Genomic DNA, 20,109 nt, shown 5'->3' with positions numbered 1-20,109 from the left:
TTTGTATTGCAACCCCCATAATATCCTTTTGCTGTACAATTGTGGCTTGTGTGGTAAAGTGGTTTTATTCGGGAAAAATGTAGAATTAGGAGTGATTGTTATTATTTTCCTGTTGGATAGGAATATATGCTCTTATGTATAACAATGGTCGTGTTCTGTTTTTTGTTTGTCAACAAATTCCTTGCAAAAACCAAATTTGGTCGTCCATCTCTTAGGTCTCTATGGACTTTCTTACCCTGTCTGTGGCTCTCAGGTCTAAACCCAGTTGTTCCTTCTTAAATGGGTCATAAATATATAAAGTTATTTCCTAAAACCGCTGGACACTCAAACTGGAGTAAATAGTTGACTGTTTTCAGGTGTGTGGTGTTTACAGCATCAGGACGATTTTTGCTACAGTGATTAAGTTACTGTAGTTACCACAATGTAATATGTCGCCATTGTTTTTTTGACCATTGGAAAAGTGTCTTTAAAGAGTCTAATCATCATTGAATAAAATGTTTATTCATGTGACATTGTTCTCCACAGATCTCCCACAGATCTTTTGATATTGGGGCTCGGGGTCGGGCCCAGGGGGAGCCGCCACCATTGCGTCCAACGAGTGGAGCGCCAACGGTAGCCCAGAAGATGGGCTGGACGGGGACATTGATGAGAAGACCATGGAGGGGGACGCCGAGGGCGTGTGGAGCCCGGACATCGAGCAGAGCTTCCAGGAGGCCCTCGCCATCTACCCTCCCTGTGGCAGGAGGAAAATCATCCTGTCAGACGAGGGAAAGATGTATGGTAAGTCGACTGGAAAACAGCCAGAGAAACAACAAGAGAGCAACAATTACATGTAAATCAGTCACATAATGAACGCACAAAGATGAGAAAACCACGCGTTCCCCAGAGACGTGTGGCTGAAAGAAAAACAAAAATTGCCCTAAAGAGAAACTTTTCTTCCTCTTGTGCTCATGTCACATCTTCAACACGGAGGTGAATGTTTTCTTTCCACACAGAACTCTCCTTAACAAGTCTGTACCTGTTGTGCTGTGACCCAGGGGCAGGTTCTTCCAGTTGCACCGGCGCTCTCCGAGCTGGTTTTTGCCGTCCTGAAACCATCTGAGCTGCTCTCCCCATGATTTACACCTGTCTTTTTACTTCACTGTGTTTTTCTTTACAGTCTGTTTTTAATGCCCACTGTTTTATGGCCTCTTTTCTTCCGCGCTACGCTCTCACTCGCCAAACCTGCTTTGTTTTTCTGTTTTTTTCCCCTTTATCGCTGAACATCCTGCGCTCGTTTAACCCCCCACACCGGTATGGCTGGGAGAGTTTTGCCTGTAGGAGACTAGTTGGTGCTGGTTTCTAGAGAAGAGTTGTGTTTGATGCCGGACGGTTCATTTAAATTAGTGTTAATTAGCACAGCGTGCACCGAGACTCTGGAACAAAAACATCACTTTGGCATGCTGGTCTGTTGGAGATTTCAAACATCCACATGGTTTCAGAATAGTTTTAGCTGTTTCCTGCAGCGTGTTCATTAAATTGCAGGTGTTGAGCGCTTAATGTCCTGAAAAACTCCAGATGGACGTTTTTGGCAAGTCCGTCGGTGGAATCACTGACATCCAGGTGTAGGAAGTTGAACGCATTTGTCATTCATTATTTCGATCCCACTTTCCCGTTCCTGTTTTCGAGACAGCACACACTTTCCTAATTAGATTTAGCATTTGAAGCTTTTTTTTTTCGCTGAACAGCAGTTAAAATGTTGATTGACAGGAATTGTGCTGCTTTCTTTGCTGTTTTTCTTGGCTTCGACCTCAACAAACCCCCTTTTGGTTTTTGGGGGAATTATGTTCTTTTCACCATGGTAATTCAGATCCCTGAGGCCACGCTTTGTAGGACTTTCATGCCCTTTAATTATTGTCCATCATGTCTCAAAAACTTGAAATTGATTCCGGCTTCAGTACGACCATAAAAACCATCAATCGTTGGCACCAAAGTCTCAGACAGGATTTAAGAGGCATTAGTGTTTGTTTTTAAAAGGCTGGTTTTTTTTTTGGTTGGCTTCTCTGCAATGGGATTCTTTTGGTGTGATTTCACTGAGATGGAATCTCAACCTCTAATTCGTCACATTTTCATATTCAAGGACAAGCACATACCTGAGATTACTCAGCTACAGTGGCAGCTTCTGAACCTGGCTTAAGTGGATTAGTAGTGAGGAAACAAGTGTGTGAATTGATAAATAAATCAATAATTTAACAGAATAAAAAACATATAATTTGTCAAGTAGTAATGTCAAACATTTGCTGGGTGCAGCAATTATTTTGGGATTTGGACTCGATCTGCATTTTTCATAATTTTCTGGTATTTAATGCATAAACAATTGATTGATCGTAAAAACATTTAACATATTAATCAGCTGTGAAATGAATTAGTTGCAATCCAGAGAAACAGATGTGAAAAGTTTTTTTACATATAAAAAAAATTATAAATATCCAAACTAACAACAAGAATGTCACTAAGTAAAGCACATCAGAATCAACAGCCCCCTTATCAAACTATATTTAAATTCACGGAATCACGGTTTTTATTTGGATGCGCACCAAATTGCGCTCACTATATATCAATCTATTAAACATGTCGGATTGTTTTCATCAAGATCCATGAATTATTTTCTGAGAAATCGACAAAATGATAAAAACACCCTTTCGCTCAATGTTAAAGAAAGTGAGGAAAGATTCCTGGATCCGGATCCACACCAAAATTTAACGAGTTCTTTCCTGACCTAAACCACATCCTTCCACCAATTGTCGTGGAAATCCGTCCTGTAGTTTTTGCGTAATCCTGCTAAATAACAAATACAGATGAAAACATATCCTCCTTTGTGGAGATTATAATAGTAATGATAACTAACCTAGGTTAAAAACTGAGGAAATGAATAAAAGCAAATAACTAGAAATATAAAATATCAATAAACTTTTTGACTAATAACATGTGCAGTCTGTTTATAGTTAGAATTTTCTTATTTAGTCATGGATGTGATTCATTATATTTAGATTCCAATTTTCATTTTGGGGACAGTTATCGTAAAATAATTTAACAAAAATAGTTTACAACCTACTTTAAGCTGAGGGTTTGTGTAAAGACCTGCAGCATGAACCACTGTAGCCATCTTTTAATTAAAGCCCAGATAACTCTTCCACCCCGTGCAGCGGAGCAGTGCAGCGTCCCGAGCTGCGGACATTTGTCATGAGAACGTCAACAAAGAGAGCGGAGCGGCGCACAGACCTGCCGCCTTAGCGACAAACTTTCGGGACCCCTTTTAGAGGCCTGTTTTTTTCGAGAGCAGTAAACACCCTCTCCATTTACACTAAGTCATCTGAGGCTCCGCTGCCAGAGCCAAGGCATGCCCCAGAAGAAGCCCTCTCACAAGGTGATTACCTCAGACATCTAAAAGCTTCCCTGACGTGAGGTTAGGGGAATGTTAACGATTGCACTGTATGTAATACTGTCTACCTTGCAGTCTCAGACTTCCAGTGGCCTCCAAACGCAGGCAAGTCATCCCTCCCATTGGGAATATCACTCTTTCTCTGCCAGGAGTTCTTTTTTATTCTCCCAGTTGGTGGGAAAACCTTTTTTTTTTGCAAATTTCCATTAGCGCGAGGACTGTTGTATATATGTGTACTTCTCCGCTCCACTAACCTGTCTAGACTTCCCAGCAGCGTTGCCAGTCATTTACGCAGCTCAGGGGTGACAAAGAGTTCAAAAGAGAGAAACGCTCATATTTTTTAATAAACGCCACATGTTAATAATCGCTGCAGTTTGTTTCTGAACATGAGCAACACATAAAGAAGCTAAACTCCAGTTGGTGACGTAATCACAGTTGTAACAGTTTAAACAGGCGACATCTGTTACTGCACGTCAGCTCCTTGTTCTTAACGCACTCTGCTTTATATCGTAAGTCCGATGTATGTTATCAGTATATTGTGCTTGTGCACTACAGCCTGACTGAATTGCATTTTTCTGAGCCGTTGCTGATGATGACATGAGGCACTAAAAATGTCCAAATCTGATATATTGGCTAATGTATATATTTAAAAATAAATTTGCAATGACTCCTACAATGTCGTTATCAAACCCATATGATATTTTCCAGTTAAACTACAATTTAACTTGTAAGTAACTACAAAAAAACATTAAACACAACTAAAACCCAAAATGGAACTTGAATTAAGAAAAAAAAATTGACGTAAAATATTAAAATAAATGCACACATGTAAAACAATTATTGAGCTTTTGATTGGCTGGTAGAGGCCGATTTCGCTACCTATAAGCCAGGCTAGTTTTTTCCTCGTGTTCATGCTAAGCTAAGCTAACCAGCTGCTGGTTGTACTAGGGCAGGGCAATAAAGCAATAATCAATAATTATCGCAGTATAATTTTCATCATCACCAAATTTCTAATTTTCCATACATCATTCAATTTTTTTTATTTAGTATTAACATCAATGTTAGAAGAAGTTTATTTACATTCAGATTCACATTTGCTCGTTGCACATAACAAAGATTTCATACATAAGCTGTATCGCTTTAATGCTTATGCCTCTTCTGAGAAGATTGAGATCATATAACACATCATTTATAAAATGTTTTGCTGTTCATCAAGTGTCGCTCTCCGTCTAGTTCGTCCCAGCAACTCCTACATTGTGACATTTAATATCCTGATAATTATACATCGGTACTTATAGTAGTTATGAAAACTATAAATGATTTTGATTTGATTAACGGCCCCATCACTCGTTGTGGCATATTTAATTAGAATGAGAGAAAATAAACCTTTGATTCTTTTCGGTACTTCTCATGCAGAGTGATGAACACTCAATTAGAGGTTTAAAATAATAACTGGTACTGGACGTGATGATCTGCGGCGTCGTTTGAAGTTTAAAAAAAACAAAACATTTAGAGCATAGCTGTAGCTCCGAGACTTTTGTTCCCAGTAGAGTGAAATAGTTGGCACATATAAGGCCACTACGTTCAGAGGAAGTGTCTTCGAAAAGATGCGTGTGTGTGTGTGTCTGAAAAAATGTGGCCTGTCTTGTTCTGCTGTGGGGCTGTGCTGACATGTTGTTCACCTGCGTTTTCTGGCCTCAACAGGTGTGTCAAACCCTGAGCGCACACACCCCTCTCTCTCTCTCTCTCTCTCTTTTATTCTTATTCCCTCTCTCTCTCAGCCCTGCAGCTGTCACTACTCTGCAAAGCATTGTGGGTAGAAAGCAAAGCGAGGGAAGATTTAGGTGCTGGAGAGAGAGAGAGAGAGAGAGAGAGAGAGAGAGAGAGAGAGAGAGGCCTGTGTCAGTTGTGACCTTTTGAGAGCCACGGCAAGACTTTAACAGCGGGTTCGGTGCCTGTGAGAAAACATGCGTGGAAAAGGTGCAATAGAGGGAAAAGGGGTGGATGGGGGGGGGGGTCTGTAATGATGACTGAGCACGCCTGGTGCTTCCCTGTCAGCCCCCTCGCTGAGATGCTAGGAATGTTTTCAGTCATGGCTGAGCAGTATGTTAGCAATTTAGGATTACCTCAATGTTATGAAAAGGGAGGTGGGGAGAGAGAATAAGGGTGGAGAACGGGTTCAGGGGGAGAGACGGAGGAGGAGGACGAGGAGGAGGAGGAGGGGGGGAGCTCGCTGAGGGTGAGGAGAGATTACCTTTTCGCTCACTATCTTCGCGTGGAAGTGGAAAATTCCAGCGGTCATGTAGTGAAAAAGAAAAAGAGAGAGGCGTGTCCCGTCAGGGGGAGAGGTGAAGAAGGGCAGCCTGCAGCGATGTGAGTGGGTGTTGAGCAATCAACCAGGGAATCATGAGCCGCTCACAGAGAGGGAGATGGAAGTGTGTGTCTGTCTGTGTGTGTGTGTGTCTGGGGTGGGGGGGGGATTAGAGGCAGAGGACAAGCAGGGCTGTGCATGCGATTGTCTTGTGTGTCTGTTTATGTGCACCTGTCATGATCCCCTGCCGTGTGGGTCGGCCTTTTCACCGTCTCCACGACCCCCGTGTCGAGCCTGAGCTGGATCTCGGCGGCTGCAGAATGACGACACACACAGAGTCTTGTCCTTGATAAAACAAAATTCTGCTGCGTTGTTGTCATTGAGAGCAGCGTCTAAAAAAGTACGATCAGCTAAAATAACCAGTTGCAGTTGGCAAAAGAAGTGAATTTCCAGAAAATGTGCATGTGTCCACCGTGCAGCTGCTTCTTTGAAGTCCCGAGACCGTCTTTTTAGATATCCTGAAGGTTATGATTTTATTTTAAAAGTGAATAATGTCCAGCAGCAGCTTTTGATTTCTTGCCCCCTCAGATTTTATTAACCTAGAATTTTTTTATTATTTGTTTCTGTTGTTTCTATTTCTCTCTATTGTTTAGGACTGGAACGTTTTATGCAAATCATCACTCTGTTGTACCATGAACCAGTTTGTCTGTTTCCTCAAAGCCAGAAAAAAAGTGCAGTGCCTGAGATTGTGACCTTTTCCATTTCAGTTTCCAAGTCATTATATTGTTCGACTTCATAAAAGTTTATTTGAAACTTCTGAACTCAAACACCGCTTATTTGCAGCGCGACTGTACGTCGCATCAAACAAAAAGCAGCGATTTAACATATCACAAAAGCAACCAGATGTTGTGAGAAACTGGAGACGTCGTCTCAGCTCACGACCGCAGAACTTCACCATCCATCAGATGAACAAAACACATTTGTTATTTACCAGGCAGTACAGAGTCATCACTGAGGCCCATGTTGTTATAATACAGGGGAAAAAAGTTTTTAGTCTGCTGTCTAGAAATCTGATTAATTGATTAGAGATGCTGGCTTTGAATAATCACAGAATTGGGCCCCTTCCTCGTTCTGCATTTAACTGGTACAGCTTATCTATGAATATTGCAATCATTCTAATCTCTTTAGTTTGTTGCAATAAATAATAATTTAGCTGTGGCAGTTTCTGTCTTTTCTGTGTCACTCCTCAGGGACAATAATGACTGAAATTCTAAACTAAAAACAGATTTAACTTGGTTTCACTCGGCCGCAGCCAGAAACTGAAACTCACAGTTTGACCAGCTCTGTACAAAACTCCTGTCTTTATCAGTCAAACCTTCACAAACGAGTTCACACTGTATCTCCAGTGCGTTGCAATGAGATATGTGTGAAATTCAGAGCAGAGCTCTGTGGTGGGGACGGGACAATATAATGTTTTTCCCTCTGCCCCTCAGCTGAAGAGATTGAGTCTGACAGTTGGGTGGGGGTCGGACTGGCATTGTTCTCCCTCTGCCATCCTCTGCTGGGATGGTCGACAGCAGGTGCTGCTGTCCGTTGAGCGCAGGGTCACACAGTGGTGTTGTTTTGGGAGAAGGGGCTGCTCTGCTGCCAGGTGGCAGTTGTTGGCAGAGTCAGTTATGGCTTTGTGTTTCTTCTGAGAGTTACTGCAGCAGCTGCCCCCCTCTGACTGTCGACCCCCTACCCCAACCTTAATGGCCCTGAGCCCGGCCGTAACCCCTGCTACTCCCAGGGCTGGAAGGAGTGCATAAGAGCATGTGTGCGTTGGCCCGAGCTCTGGCTGTGTTCGCAGGCCCGGGCCAATCAGACTGGCTAGCACAGATGTGACAGGCTCAGAGGAATGCGAGGAATGCGGAGGCGCTGGAGCGGGCGTGTCCATCCTTGGCCCAGGGCGGAGGGGGAGGGGCCACCTCGGTATCGGCAGACAGCTCGGCCCTGCTGGCTGACCGCCGGGCCGACTGGTTGGAGAGCCTGGCGAGGCCTGCGAGCCTGCTGGAGGTGGCCTTCAGTACTTTTATGGTAATTGCACTAAGGGCCTTCTGGAGGCCAAACGCTAAAGAGTGTGTGAACAAACAGGACTTGTTCCTCCTGTCATTATGTGTCTGGGGACCCAGAGCTGTTAAACCCTAGACGTCCGAGACACTCAGTCTATTGTGAGTGTCTGTGTGTGTGTGTTCGAGGAAAACACATCTTGACCAGTTTTCGTTGGTGAAAAATTTTCCTGTCAGCAACTTTGGGAGAGTTGAGGTCATTATTCATAATGATACAGCGGTTCAACCTCTCCCTTTGGCCCCAACGCTCATCCGCAGAAACCCAGTAAGCGTGACTTGGCAGCGAGGAGACGTGAAAAAGACCGATGGACCGACTTTTCCCCCCTCGAGGCAACATTATAATGCATTTTGCACTTCTCACACACTAAAGATGATTTTCTGCTCGAACCCCGGGCCCGCACTCCGGAGCACATGCTCGGCTACTGGACGTGAAGAAGGGACCCACGGAGGCCCCGGGGAACAGCAGCCTGTTCCCTGCACAACCTGTTTGTGCAGAATGTCGAGAGTAGATGTTATGTCATGAAAAACATGGTTCTGTTTTCTAAGCACTCTCTGTAATTAGGCGACGGGGCCATGTGAGCAGACAATAGGGATGTGTGAAACGAGTCGGTGGAAACGTTGGGGGGGGAAACAGAACCAAAACAGAAACCAGCCTTATATGAAACTTTGATTTTTTAAAAACCTCTGCTGTAGGAGACAGAGGTGTCATTGTGGCTCATGGCCGATGGTCAAAGGCGGTTTGCCCTGGGTCTGAGGAGCTCTGGGAAAAGGTCACACTGCTGCTCCTCTTGACGTGACACACGTATTCCAAGGTTTAACTAGAGCGCCACCTTCTGTCCACTTCAGGGTATTATCACTGATCTGTCTCTCGTTACCTTCGCCTATGGGGTGATGTGTGTGTCGTTTGAGGAGGCAGATCCAGTCTTTTTATTCGTTTTTCTTTAACATTGCAAGATAGGAGGGTTTTTTTATGACATTTTTCCCAAGAAATTATGAGTCAGATCTTGAAGAATAAATCAGATACACTGGGAACTGATATCTATGAGCGTGTGCAAACTGGCTTGGCTTGATAGAATTTAAGATTTGACCCTTGGTAACCATGAAACTTGGTGGGAGGATGCGATATGAGTCAGGGAAGAACACATTACATTTTTGAGCAAATCCAGATCAGGAGGTGGATCCAAGATACATTTTTCTTTAACATTGCTACACAACATTTTCGTTAATTTCTCAGAGAACTGTGTATTAATCCTGAAAAAAATCTGACTTTTTTAAGGGGTTAGTATCAATGAGTTTGTGGAATTTTGTATGGATCCAAATAAAGATCTGGTTCTAGAGGATTTAAAGTTGGTTTTATAATATTTTTTTATAGCTGCTTCATGGAAGCAAATGGGGCTACAAACCTGTAACTACCACCACCATGTAGCTGAGAAATGTGATGTGGCTTGTTGTAATTTAAGATGTGTACAGACTGACATTCTATTTTGTTTTCTTGTTCAGTCTGAGACCTTCTTTTCTTTTTGGTTGCAGGTCGCAATGAATTGATAGCAAGGTACATCAAGCTGAGGACAGGCAAAACCCGCACAAGAAAACAGGTAAACAAGCTTTACTCACGCTGATGACTGAATTACAACAGTCATGCATGTGTTTGGTTTAAGTTGCTGACATCACCAGTCGAATAGTCGTAATAAAAATGGCACTAGATTAATGAAAATGTGAAAGTTCAGCAGCTAATTCCTTGTGCCTCAACACAAAATGTAGGTTTACAAGTTGGTTTAGTTATGTGTATTTGTTATTGTCAACACGTCCCTTTTAAAGGCCCAAACCAACACTGTTATTAACTGTCTCTCAGCATCATGTGTGAGGAATCAAAATAAATGTCACCACAAGCACTCCATGAGATTTTAAGAGAAAACGTGTGTCATACATCATTTTAATGAGATTTTGGCAGCAGTCAAGATCCATGGGACAAAGCAATAAGATATATCAGGATCAAAAATGTTGTTGTATCAAGTTATTGTTGGTTTTGGGTTTTTCGTGGGATCTGATATGAAGAAAAATATAGAATATCACCAGCACATCCTTTAAATCATCTATTTTAGTTTGAACGTATTAACACTGGTTGATAAAACGATATAAATCATTTTTCATCACTAGCATTATAACAAAAGTCCAGTATGTATCGATATAATGTTTATACATATAACACATAAATGATCGACCTCAGATTTGTCAAATGTTTTGCTGTTTATCAAATGTTTGTCTGTCACTGCTCATAAAGAGGAAGTTTAAACTAAATCCTTCACTCAGGAGAAAAAAAGTTTGAAGTTTAAAATAAATAATAACGTGATATTTATCATGATCATTATCAATGTTGACTGATGTGAAAATATTTATCTTGTTATCATGTTTAGCCACAGCATGTACTGATAAGAACTCCTAATGTGTGTGTTATTACTGTAAGTGTGTGTGTGATTTTGTGTTTGTGTGAATACAAGTCTGCGCCTGCATGCATATGTGTGTGTGTGTGTGTGTGTGTGTGTGTGTGTGTGTGTGTGTGTGTGTGTGTGTGTGTGTGTGTGTGTGTGTGTGTGTGTGTGTGTGTGTGTGTGTGTGTGTGTCTGTGTGTGTGTGCGCGCGCATGTATGTGAGTGAATGTTGTTTTTATGCTCAAAAAACTGTCTCACACCCCTTTAGGTGTCTAGTCACATACAGGTGTTAGCGCGGAAGAAAGTTCGTGAATACCAGGCTGGTATAAAGGTAGGTGCCGCCAACCTGCCTCACGGCAACCACTGACTGAGCGTCCCTTTCCTCTTTGGTTACGGCTTCTCTCTTTCTTTTCTTCCCTTGTCTTTTCTTCTCCCTGTCTCCTTTTCCTCTTCCCTCCTCTTGGCTATTCTTCTGTGCAGGTTTCTAGCCACTTGCAGGTTCTCGCCCGGAGAAAATCTCGCGAGATCCAGTCAAAGCTAAAGGTATGCGCTTCACCGCGGGCTCGGCGGGGCTTGTATAGGCTTGGCTTTGCACTAACCAGTTAATCTGTGCGTATTATCAGTCTCTGTGCTGATGCGAGGCCACTTCCTGCTGGATAAGTGGACGCAAGCTTGGCAAGCAAGAATCCCAGTGTAACAACTAGTTGCTAAAATCTCTGAGAATAGAAAAAATAACCCCAGTCCTGCTCTGGTATCATGCATGAGGTACACAGTGCAACAGTCAAAGCTTTTTAACTTCTACCGTAGGTCTGAGCTGCATTAATTATGGGCCCTAATCTTTAAAGTAGAACTGTTTAAAGTAGAATAGTTGATTCTGAAGCTTCTGCCCACACAGGTTGTTATGATGAGCCCAGTGAAAGGTTGTTCAGCTGCATGATGCTACAGCTCTTTCTCTGCCTCCGCAGCAAACTCTACTTCTCTTAGACTTCTTCTTTCTCTAAAACTCGCTCTAAAACCTTTCCCTAAAACTGTAGTTGCTACTTCAAGTTCCTCTAATGTGTCTGTTTGTAATGTCTTTAGTAAAACTGGACATTAATTAAGATTAATCTTTGATTACCGTATTTCTTCTTTTGACTTCCAGTACTTCTGGTCTGTTCATGCTTATTTTATGGTTTTTGCATATTTCCATGTTCTGTACACAGTCCATAAATCAGACACAAGTAAATACAGAGACTTTGTGGCATTTGTAGCGCTGACTTCAACTTAGATTAACCCCTTCATGCAGACTAATGCACCTGGTGTCACACCGAGATAAATTAACCAACCTTTCAGTGGTGTCAGTCCACCAAGTTGTAGTTAGTGTGATGATCTACAAGGAAAGGAAACTGATTTCTCACATCACTTACAAATCATCAAGTAGATTTTAGTTACACTTCTTTCCTCTCTGTCCTGTTAGAGAAACTGTGACCGAATCATTCCTGCTCTTATTTACTTTCAGATCATGGAATCAGAAATGTTTGCAGAAATCAAAAACTGTGTGTTCAGCCTTCTTCATCTAATATGTTATAACCAACAGGAGGCAGTGTTGTGTTCTTAAATCATGTTTTATGTACTTAAAAGGGCCTAAAAATGCTGCGCGGTGACTTTGATCTGCTTGAAGGGGTTAATCATGATTTGTTCTGTTCTTTCTGTGACTACTCTTTTTTTGCACACACATCCTCATTCCTTCACAAAACATGACATATTTGATTGGACATCAATTTGATTATTTAGAAAATCATTTTATCCTCATGTGTTCATCTTAAACTTTATTATGCTTCATGATTTCAACTTGGTCTGATAGTTTGGTCACTGCTGTAACTCTGTTCTTGGAGCTCTTAAGCATTAATCATCATGTGGTGCATCTGGTAATGCCGTTGTAGCCATTGCTCTGCTCAGGGATTTACTCGGCATTTAAGTTGATGTCTTTTAAGATCAAATGGCTCGTGGTCATAAAGTAAATTTGTAGCATCAGCTGAACAAACATGAAGGAAAAATGTCTCAGTGCACCAGCCATCTATATACCACACTGAAGGCTTGTGCAAAAATCAACCTCTGAGGATTTGAATTATTTGACTATTTGCATCATTTTCTTTCTGTTGAATTATTACTCAAGTGGTCCCCAGTTATATACAGAATTTTATCAGAAAGTCACAAAATATGTCTTTATCCTTTGCCTTCTTTTGTGCAAACATATGTTGAATTACTTGCAATTATTTCAACATTTTACTCTTGTCCAATTAAATGTTTTTTTATATATATACATATATACTGCATTATTTCAATCCTATATGTCGTATTACATGTGCTGTAGACAATTCGGGAAACTTGCTGTATTCAAAAGTAAAAAATGTGTGATTAATAGTTTGGATATGTATCTTTAATTTACCGTCATAACGTCTAAACCAGAGCAAACTGTTATTCATGGTGTGAATTATGAGTTTTTAAAAACCATGTCTACAGTTTGAGAAAGATAAGAGAAACTTCAGTTGTTTTTTCTCTTATCTCAAACAAAACTCTTAAACTAATCTTAACTCATCGTTAAAACTGCACAGCACTAATGGTTTCTCTCTTTTTTGATTTAGGCGATGAATTTGGTAAGTGAATCCGACTTGTGCAATATGCTTCCCTGCTCCCCTTTGTTTGGCAGCACCAGTGCACTGTCCCCTTGCTATGGCCCTCTGCTGGCATGGCCTCTCCCCCCCACCCTCATCGCTATCCCATAATGAAGCAATGCTCAGGAAACAGTCACGCTTTGAACCCAGTGCTGCTGCGCATCCTGCCTGACGTAGTGCAATCCCCCTCAGCCGCGGCCAAAAGCCAAAGTCTTGCTTGCTTTGCACAAGGTGTCCCTTTTTGATTTGGGGTCTCGCTTCTGAGGCATCTGTCTTTCAATCTCAGAATTAATCACTGAATTAGCTCAAATGCATTATTTTAAAAACATTAAAAAAGAGCAATAGGATGCATTTTTAACCAGCGGGGCTCTGAGTAGGGAGCAAACCGCCGCCAAGGCCCAACAGTCCCCATATGAATTTAGAATTAACCTGATCTGGATTTTTATCTGGATCTGCAACAAATTGCACACACTCATAAATATCAGTCCCCTAAACATGCCTGATTTTTTTATTCATCAAGATCTATGAATTATTCTGAGGGATCAACGAAAATGCTGCAAAATGCCCCATTTCGCAAAGTTAAAGAAAGAGAAAAGAGAAAATTCCTGCATCTGCACCAAAATTGTATGGGTTCTTCCTCGGGTCATGCTCCACCCCTCTAGAACATTTCAAGGAAATCGGATGAGTAGTTTTTCATAATCCTGCTAACAAACCAACACATGAAGATGAAAACATAGCCTCCTTGGCGGATGTGATGAAGTTTGAAAATATTGAAATGAAAGTAAACTGCTCAGATGTGTTTGTAGATGATAAACTGTGCCGTGCAGCGTGGACATGAATCTGTTTGCTTTGTTGTGCTGCTTATCTCATGACTTCCATCCGCATGGTTAAACTTGAATTTGTGGATATTTACTCTCAGACGTAACGTGAAAACAAAACTGCATTCCATTCCAAGCCAGTGCGTTTACTTTATTTATTCTCTTCTTCCTGTGGTGATTCTGATAACACACCTTCACACCCTCAGTTTGAATCGTTGGGTTTACGTTGCTTCATTTTCTCAGTTCTTCTCTTCGCTTCCATGTGTCCAGCTGCTCTTTGAACATTATTAAAACTTCAGTGTTATCTTCCATTTAGAGTTTTTATTGAATTTTACGCTAAACCTGAACTTACTATGACTGTTAGACTATAAAATGCATTGATTTTACAATCAGATGTTTTTCGATAGCTGTAAATAGACTCAACCATTAATCATTCAGGATCATGCAAAGCAATGGATACATGTTTAGGTTATGGCGCCACCTTGTGGTTGACCCCCCTCATTTCTGTTTGTAGGATCAGGCATCTAAAGACAAAGCCCTGCAGAACATGGCAGCACTGTCGTCTGCACAGATCGTCTCACCGAGTATGATAAAGAACCACCTTCCGCCGCTGCCTCCTGCCCCCTACCAACAGCACAGAGTGAGACCTCCCCCAAGGAACTGTTAGGAAATATTAACTTTAATTTGAAGCAGCTACTGACAGTTTTTTATTATTCACTCTCCAGTTCTGGCCTGGTCCCATCCCAGGACAGCCGGGACCCTCTCAGGAGTAAGTAAACCCCCCACATGTTATCTGGTGGGACCCACCGTGGTGTATATTGTAAAGACTGTTGCTATTGATGAGTAAATGCTTCACCCAGTGAGGTTAGGTGTAATGTCAGGTGGGTATTGGAAGGCATGATTAACAGACCACATTTTTGCACACCAGGCTGGTTCTAGATCTCAACCCGGGAAGGCCTCCTGGGCTTGGCCGCTCCAGCCATTCGTAAGTTCCCCCTAGCCGTGGTCCAGCAATGAGCACACAGTACAACTAACTCCTCCTCTACACTGTATGTTACTGTATGTTTCCTGCACTGATGTAAACCAAGCAAATTAACTGCTTCAAATTTGATGTAAACTTTATCTTCTTTTGATAATTTGAGATCAGGGAAAAAGTAAGAAACTCTGCAAATGTTTAATTAGATTTTATTCTTAATTTTGTTGTCATTAAAACCATAATTGATGCTGTTTTGCATCATTAAGAAACAATGAAGCAGGTGGACTCACGCCTAGCTGGTGCAGCAACACATGCTTACACCGAGACACTAACTTGAAAATACAAATATATTAAAAACCTATGTGCCACAAGCATCAGATTATTATTTAATGTCACTATTTGGTTTATATATCATTGTGTCATCATGTTATTCACTGTCTTTCAGTATCAAAACTTTTGCACAGCCGCCGTACCCAAGCCTATCAGGTCCTTTACCACAGTCCATACCAAGTGAGTATGCAACCAAACATGTGGGTGACCTGGAAATGACAGCGCACGATCACAGTGACTTATTCATGTGTGTGTTTGTGGGTGTGGGCGTGTGTGTGGGTGGTTCAGGTTATGAGTCCTTGGCGCCTCCTCCTGCACCATCTGCCACAGCAGTGCCAGTGTGGCAGGACCGGACCATCGCCTCCTCTAAGCTGCGGATGCTGGAGTACTCGGCCTTCATGGAGGTTCAGAGAGACCCAGACAACGTGAGTTAAAGCTTCCTGCAGAGAAACGACACAGGAGGTTTTTTAAAGACAATTCTGGTGTCGGACGAGCATCTCTAATCTCGAGTGTCTAATATAAAGCAAAGTCTAAGAAGGGCAGAATCTTCAAATGGTCTATGGTAGAGATCTCATGTCGGAAACCATCAAAAGTCAATGCAGTGTCTCTTTACAGAACTTTTTGCAGCTCAACCTTGAAACTGCTTGTTTCTTTTGTCTCTGTCCACCACAGTACAGCAAACATCTGTTTGTCCACATTGGACAGACCAACCCGTCGTACAGCGACCCGCTGCTCGAGGCGGTGGACATCCGGCAGATCTACGACAAGTTCCCTGAGAAGAAGGGCGGGCTCAAAGAGCTTTATGAGAAAGGCCCTCAGAACGCTTTCTTCCTAGTTAAATTCTGGGTGAGTCGTCACCATCTGCCAGTTTTTAGATGTTCTTGAACATTTGTCTTCCATTATGTCCTTTGGCTTTTTCCTCACATTGAAATCTTCTTTACGTGCAGCGAACACCCATCTCGAACATCTGTCTCACTTTCTCATGTAAAACACTTCAAATGCAAAAGGCGATAGATTAGATTTCATGAATTCATTGTGTCCAATCGAATTTCCTCCTCCTTTGTGAAGTGGAAGCTACACGTCAACACTTCCAAAGACCTCTGCAGCTATTTTCTCACAGTGACTCATGGCTTCAGTGACCTGTGGTAATGAAATACAGCTTCTGAAAACCACTTCCTTTTCCTGCAACACAATGGTGTTTGTATTAGTGAGGGACTCTATCTTGAGGTTGTTGACGAGGCTCTGCACAGTACATTGCTTCATCGTGTATGCTGCACTTCACTTCCTGTTTGTCTCTTGCCCGTGTTGTTTTTTTTAACAGAAACAAAAATAGCTGATAATTCTTCAAGGCTATTATGCTCTGATGTGTTTTTGTCTTGTCTGATCTATCTGTCTTTGATCTTATTGTAAAGCACGTTGAGCTGCATGTTATGTATGAAGGGTGCTTTTGTAGTGTATAGAATGTGAGAAAACATGTAATGCTCTCTAATGATCTGATAATCGAACCGATCTCTCATATCATCTGTGCGCTCTGCAGGCGGACCTGAACAGCAGCGGCATGCAGGACGGCCCCGGCTCTTTCTACGGTGTCAGCAGCCAGTACAGCAGCATTGAGAACATGACGATCACCGTTTCAACCAAAGTCTGCTCGTTCGGCAAGCAGGTTGTCGAGAAAGTAGAGGTGAAAGATACACTGAGGAATGTGATCATGGACCAAACAGGACGGAAACTTGATTTAAACTCACTGCTGTCCTGTGTGTGTGTGTGTTGCAGACAGAGTACGCCCGTCTGGAAGGAGGAAAGTGTGTTTACAGGATCCACCGCTCTCCGATGTGCGAGTACATGATCAACTTCATCCACAAACTCAAACACTTGCCTGAAAAATACATGATGAACAGTGTTCTTGAAAACTTCACCATCCTGCAGGTAAAACACAGTTGATTATATGATTTGATTGTGGAAAGAATAGTTTGGCATTTTTTGGGGAAGAACCAATATTCACTGTCTTTACCGCAAGTTAACATGAAGCCTAGACCGTAAGTAAAGATGGACGACGCGTCTCCACTTCCTCCCATTGTCCAAACTTATCAGAAAAATTAGTATTACAGCATTAGTGTCCCATTCACTAACATGGAGGAGGTAGGGTTAGCATAGAGGGGCTGGTAGGCGGATTTTGCTAAACGTGATTACGAGAGTCAAAATTTCAAACTATTCTTTTAACAAATACTAAACAGACTGTGCTGCTTCCTGTTTCCCCTTTGACCTTTTTACGTTCTCGCCCTGCAGGTGGTGACGAACCGTGACACCCAGGAGACCCTGCTCTGTATAGCGTTTGTGTTTGAGGTTTCCACGAGCGAACACGGAGCTCAGTACCACGTCTACAGACTTGTCAAAGACTAACAGCTCTTTCAGGGAGGTTTGGGGAAAAGCCAGACACAAAGCGTGACACAATCTCTCTTCGACCAGCTCAACCATCCAGGAAAAAAACCAGAAGAAAACATTCAAACGATGATAGACCGAACTAACAAGGACAGATTCATTCACGAGGAAACAAAAGAGTGATACTCAACGTGCCGACGCGCAAAGAAATTTTTTGAAGAATTACGGATTTTTCGAACAACTATAGCTATTTTTTCCATGTGTTCAAACATGCTTTAGATGAAGTGGGTCACTTTTGCCAAGGTAACTGATGGAGCTCGAAATGTTTTTATTGAGGGAGCGAGAATGTGTTTTGTGGGCGGAGAAGAACCCTGATGTTTTCCGAGGGAATACACTCTGAGCAATAATGGAGTGTGTGTGTGCCAGAATGAAAAGGTCGAGACAACAGAACCACAGAAGGGGGAAATCCAGAGCCAAGTGATGTTGTTGCCGTAGGAAAGCAAGCAAGTGCCTTTTCTCCAAAGATATCATTGCCTGCCACTTTGAATTGCCTTTTATTACTACCTCTTGTTTTTAAATGAACAGAAAATAGTCATACAGGTGTATTTTGTCAAAAAAAAAGAAAAAAATTGGAAATAGGATGTCCGGAGAATTTGATCCGGACTTTCTCCGGAGGTTTCCTTTCACAGACGAACAACGCAGCAGGAGATTCTCCGCTGAGAGACAACACAGAAATCTCCGGAGCGTTCAGGTGAGGGCTGGTGCTGCAGGCCAGAGGCAGGTAGTAACGTATTAATTCCGCTGTGGAGATCTCTAGTTTTTGTTTACAGCCCATCGACACCGGCGTCGGCCCCTCGTCACCAAAAGCTCTTTTGACATTGTAGTCGGTGTCTTCTACGTGTACGGCTTCGCTTCTTCATCCTGAGATATTTGTTTTCTCTTTAGTTTTTTGTTAGAAACGTCATCAACACACCCGCTCGCTCGCGGTGAATCCCTACGGAGGATCTCCTGCTGTGTTCTCACATCAGGTCCTCCAGACTTTCTGCAGAGTTTTCACTAGCGGGCTGACCCGGAGAAGGTCTGCAGAAACTCTGCAGGCTCTCACTCGGACATTTGCGTTCACACATACAAGCCCCTTCTGAGAATGTCTGGAGGATCTCTGGAGTTCAGTGCATGTCTGAAAGCAGCTAATGAAACATCAGATTCACACCTATTTCGAGGCAGTTTTTGTATTTGGGCACAAAGAGGAACGGGGTGGGATGACTAATTTTCATGTAGCCTGTTGTTTTACAAAAAAATAGTCCCATGTTTTACAGTCCAAGTGTACAGGGAGAAGGTTTATTGTGTTACCGTATTATAAAAGTTCTGCTTTTTTATGTTTTCTTACACAGTAAAAAAAAAAAAATCAGGTCTTACAAGCATCTATCTATAACTGACTTTTGACACTAAGGATGCCTTGTACCATTAGCGGCCTGACGTGAAGCCGAGGCTTTACCAATCCTTACGAGATCCCCTGTTATTTCTCTGTGTTTGAAGACGTGTGCTCGGTTGCACTTAAGACGATCCAGAAGTGGGGTGAATCAACAGCAGTGCTTATTTTCTGCCTTGAGTTATGTAGCCTAATTGAAAAGAGAAAAAAAAAAAAGAATTGTTTCTGTACTGTGAGTCAGTGGATGCTAAAGGAATACGTGTTACATAGGAGTGTTTGTTTTTCTGGAGGGGGACAGGGAGGGTGACCTTTATGTTCATATTTGTGATCAATATTAACTCAGCACTCAAACTCAGACCATGGCTAAAGTGAAGAGAAGTGAATCACTGTTTCTTTTGTTTAAAAAAGAGATCGTATGCTGTGAAGACGGCTCATTTGCTTCACCCGTCTCTCCGCGTAATGTGCGGAGAGGCTGCATCCAGCCAGAAAAGTTCAGTTTTGATATTTAAGACATTTTTACACATGAAATAATTTTGAAATCAAACTTAATAATTATTGAGAGCTATTGTCTCTGTGCTGTGGAGTATGACCTTTGATTGTTATTTATGGGGTTGGTGAACAAATAGCGGGGGGGGAGGGAGGGGGGTCCTGGAGATGTATCGATCATTTTCCACTGTGATGGAGAATGTGTAAGTATTGCAGGACTCTGAACTAGAGACAGGATTCACTGTCGTCCCATGAGTCACTGCTGGACACGTGTCTACTCTATGTGGTTCACTGGACAATTTTGCTATAAAGGTTCAAATTTAAGATATTTGTGCGGTGGAATAATTGCACCTGGCTTTGAATGTCATATTTCACGAGCTAGATACAATAACACTCCTCCTCTAGCAGGTTTTCTCAATCCATCTTTTATACAGACATTTTTTTTCCCCCATTATCAAGATTAATGTTTTGTTGTCTTTTTGACTTTCAGTGTCCGCCATATGCTTCACTGAAAATAATGTGTGACTGTGCTGACATTGAAAATTAATAATGAGATATCTAATGTATCATATTCTGAATGGTGTGGGCGTTTTTTTGTTTTTTTTCGTTTTGTGTTTTGGTTTAAGGTGGTTTAATATTGTCTTTGTTACCATTGTGCATTGCAATTTTATACTTCAAAGTAGAGGTTGGACTATATAATCAAACAAATGTATCTAACAATAAAAGACGCATGGTGCCTTTGGGGCCATTTTTTCCCCCGAAAACTTA

General features: G+C 42.1%; 1 protein-coding gene across 7 annotated transcripts; it reads left to right on the top strand.

The window, feature by feature from the left end:
* Window positions 1-647: 647 nt before the first annotated feature.
* Window positions 648-18,340, top strand: tead3b (TEA domain family member 3 b). Of its 7 annotated transcripts, none has more exons than XM_035152602.2 (13): window positions 648-780; window positions 9,371-9,435; window positions 10,750-10,812; window positions 12,894-12,905; window positions 14,256-14,381; window positions 14,467-14,510; window positions 14,670-14,726; window positions 15,163-15,227; window positions 15,336-15,472; window positions 15,720-15,893; window positions 16,585-16,728; window positions 16,821-16,973; window positions 17,334-18,340. In XM_035152602.2, exons 1-13 carry the CDS (start codon window positions 657-659, stop codon window positions 17,445-17,447), a joined length of 1,278 nt encoding a protein of 425 aa, XP_035008493.1. In that variant the 5' UTR covers window positions 648-656; the 3' UTR covers window positions 17,448-18,340. The 7 variants fall into 7 exon arrangements, with proteins under 7 accessions (XP_035008493.1, XP_035008491.1, XP_035008488.1 ...); XM_035152600.2 differs by having other exon boundaries at window positions 15,315-15,472; XM_035152597.2 differs by having other exon boundaries at window positions 15,309-15,472.
* Window positions 18,341-20,109: the final 1,769 nt, after the last annotated feature.

Source organism: Hippoglossus stenolepis, chromosome 3 (genome assembly GCF_022539355.2).
Source record: "Hippoglossus stenolepis isolate QCI-W04-F060 chromosome 3, HSTE1.2, whole genome shotgun sequence".
In the NCBI taxonomy this organism is placed as follows: Eukaryota; Metazoa; Chordata; class Actinopteri; order Pleuronectiformes; family Pleuronectidae; genus Hippoglossus; species Hippoglossus stenolepis.
This window is presented reverse-complemented; position numbering and strand designations above follow the sequence as displayed.

Bases quoted from the DNA above. Each gene is read 5' to 3' on its own strand.
- tead3b (XM_035152597.2), top strand. From the start codon at position 657: ATGGAGGGGGACGCCGAGGGCGTGTGGAGCCCGGACATCGAGCAGAGC. The intron at 15,228-15,308 runs GTGAGTATGCAA...GTGTGTTTGTGG, and splicing joins TTTACCACAGTCCATACCAA to GTGTGGGCGTGTGTGTGGGT. The intron at 16,729-16,820 runs GTGAAAGATACA...TGTGTGTTGCAG, and splicing joins AGGTTGTCGAGAAAGTAGAG to ACAGAGTACGCCCGTCTGGA.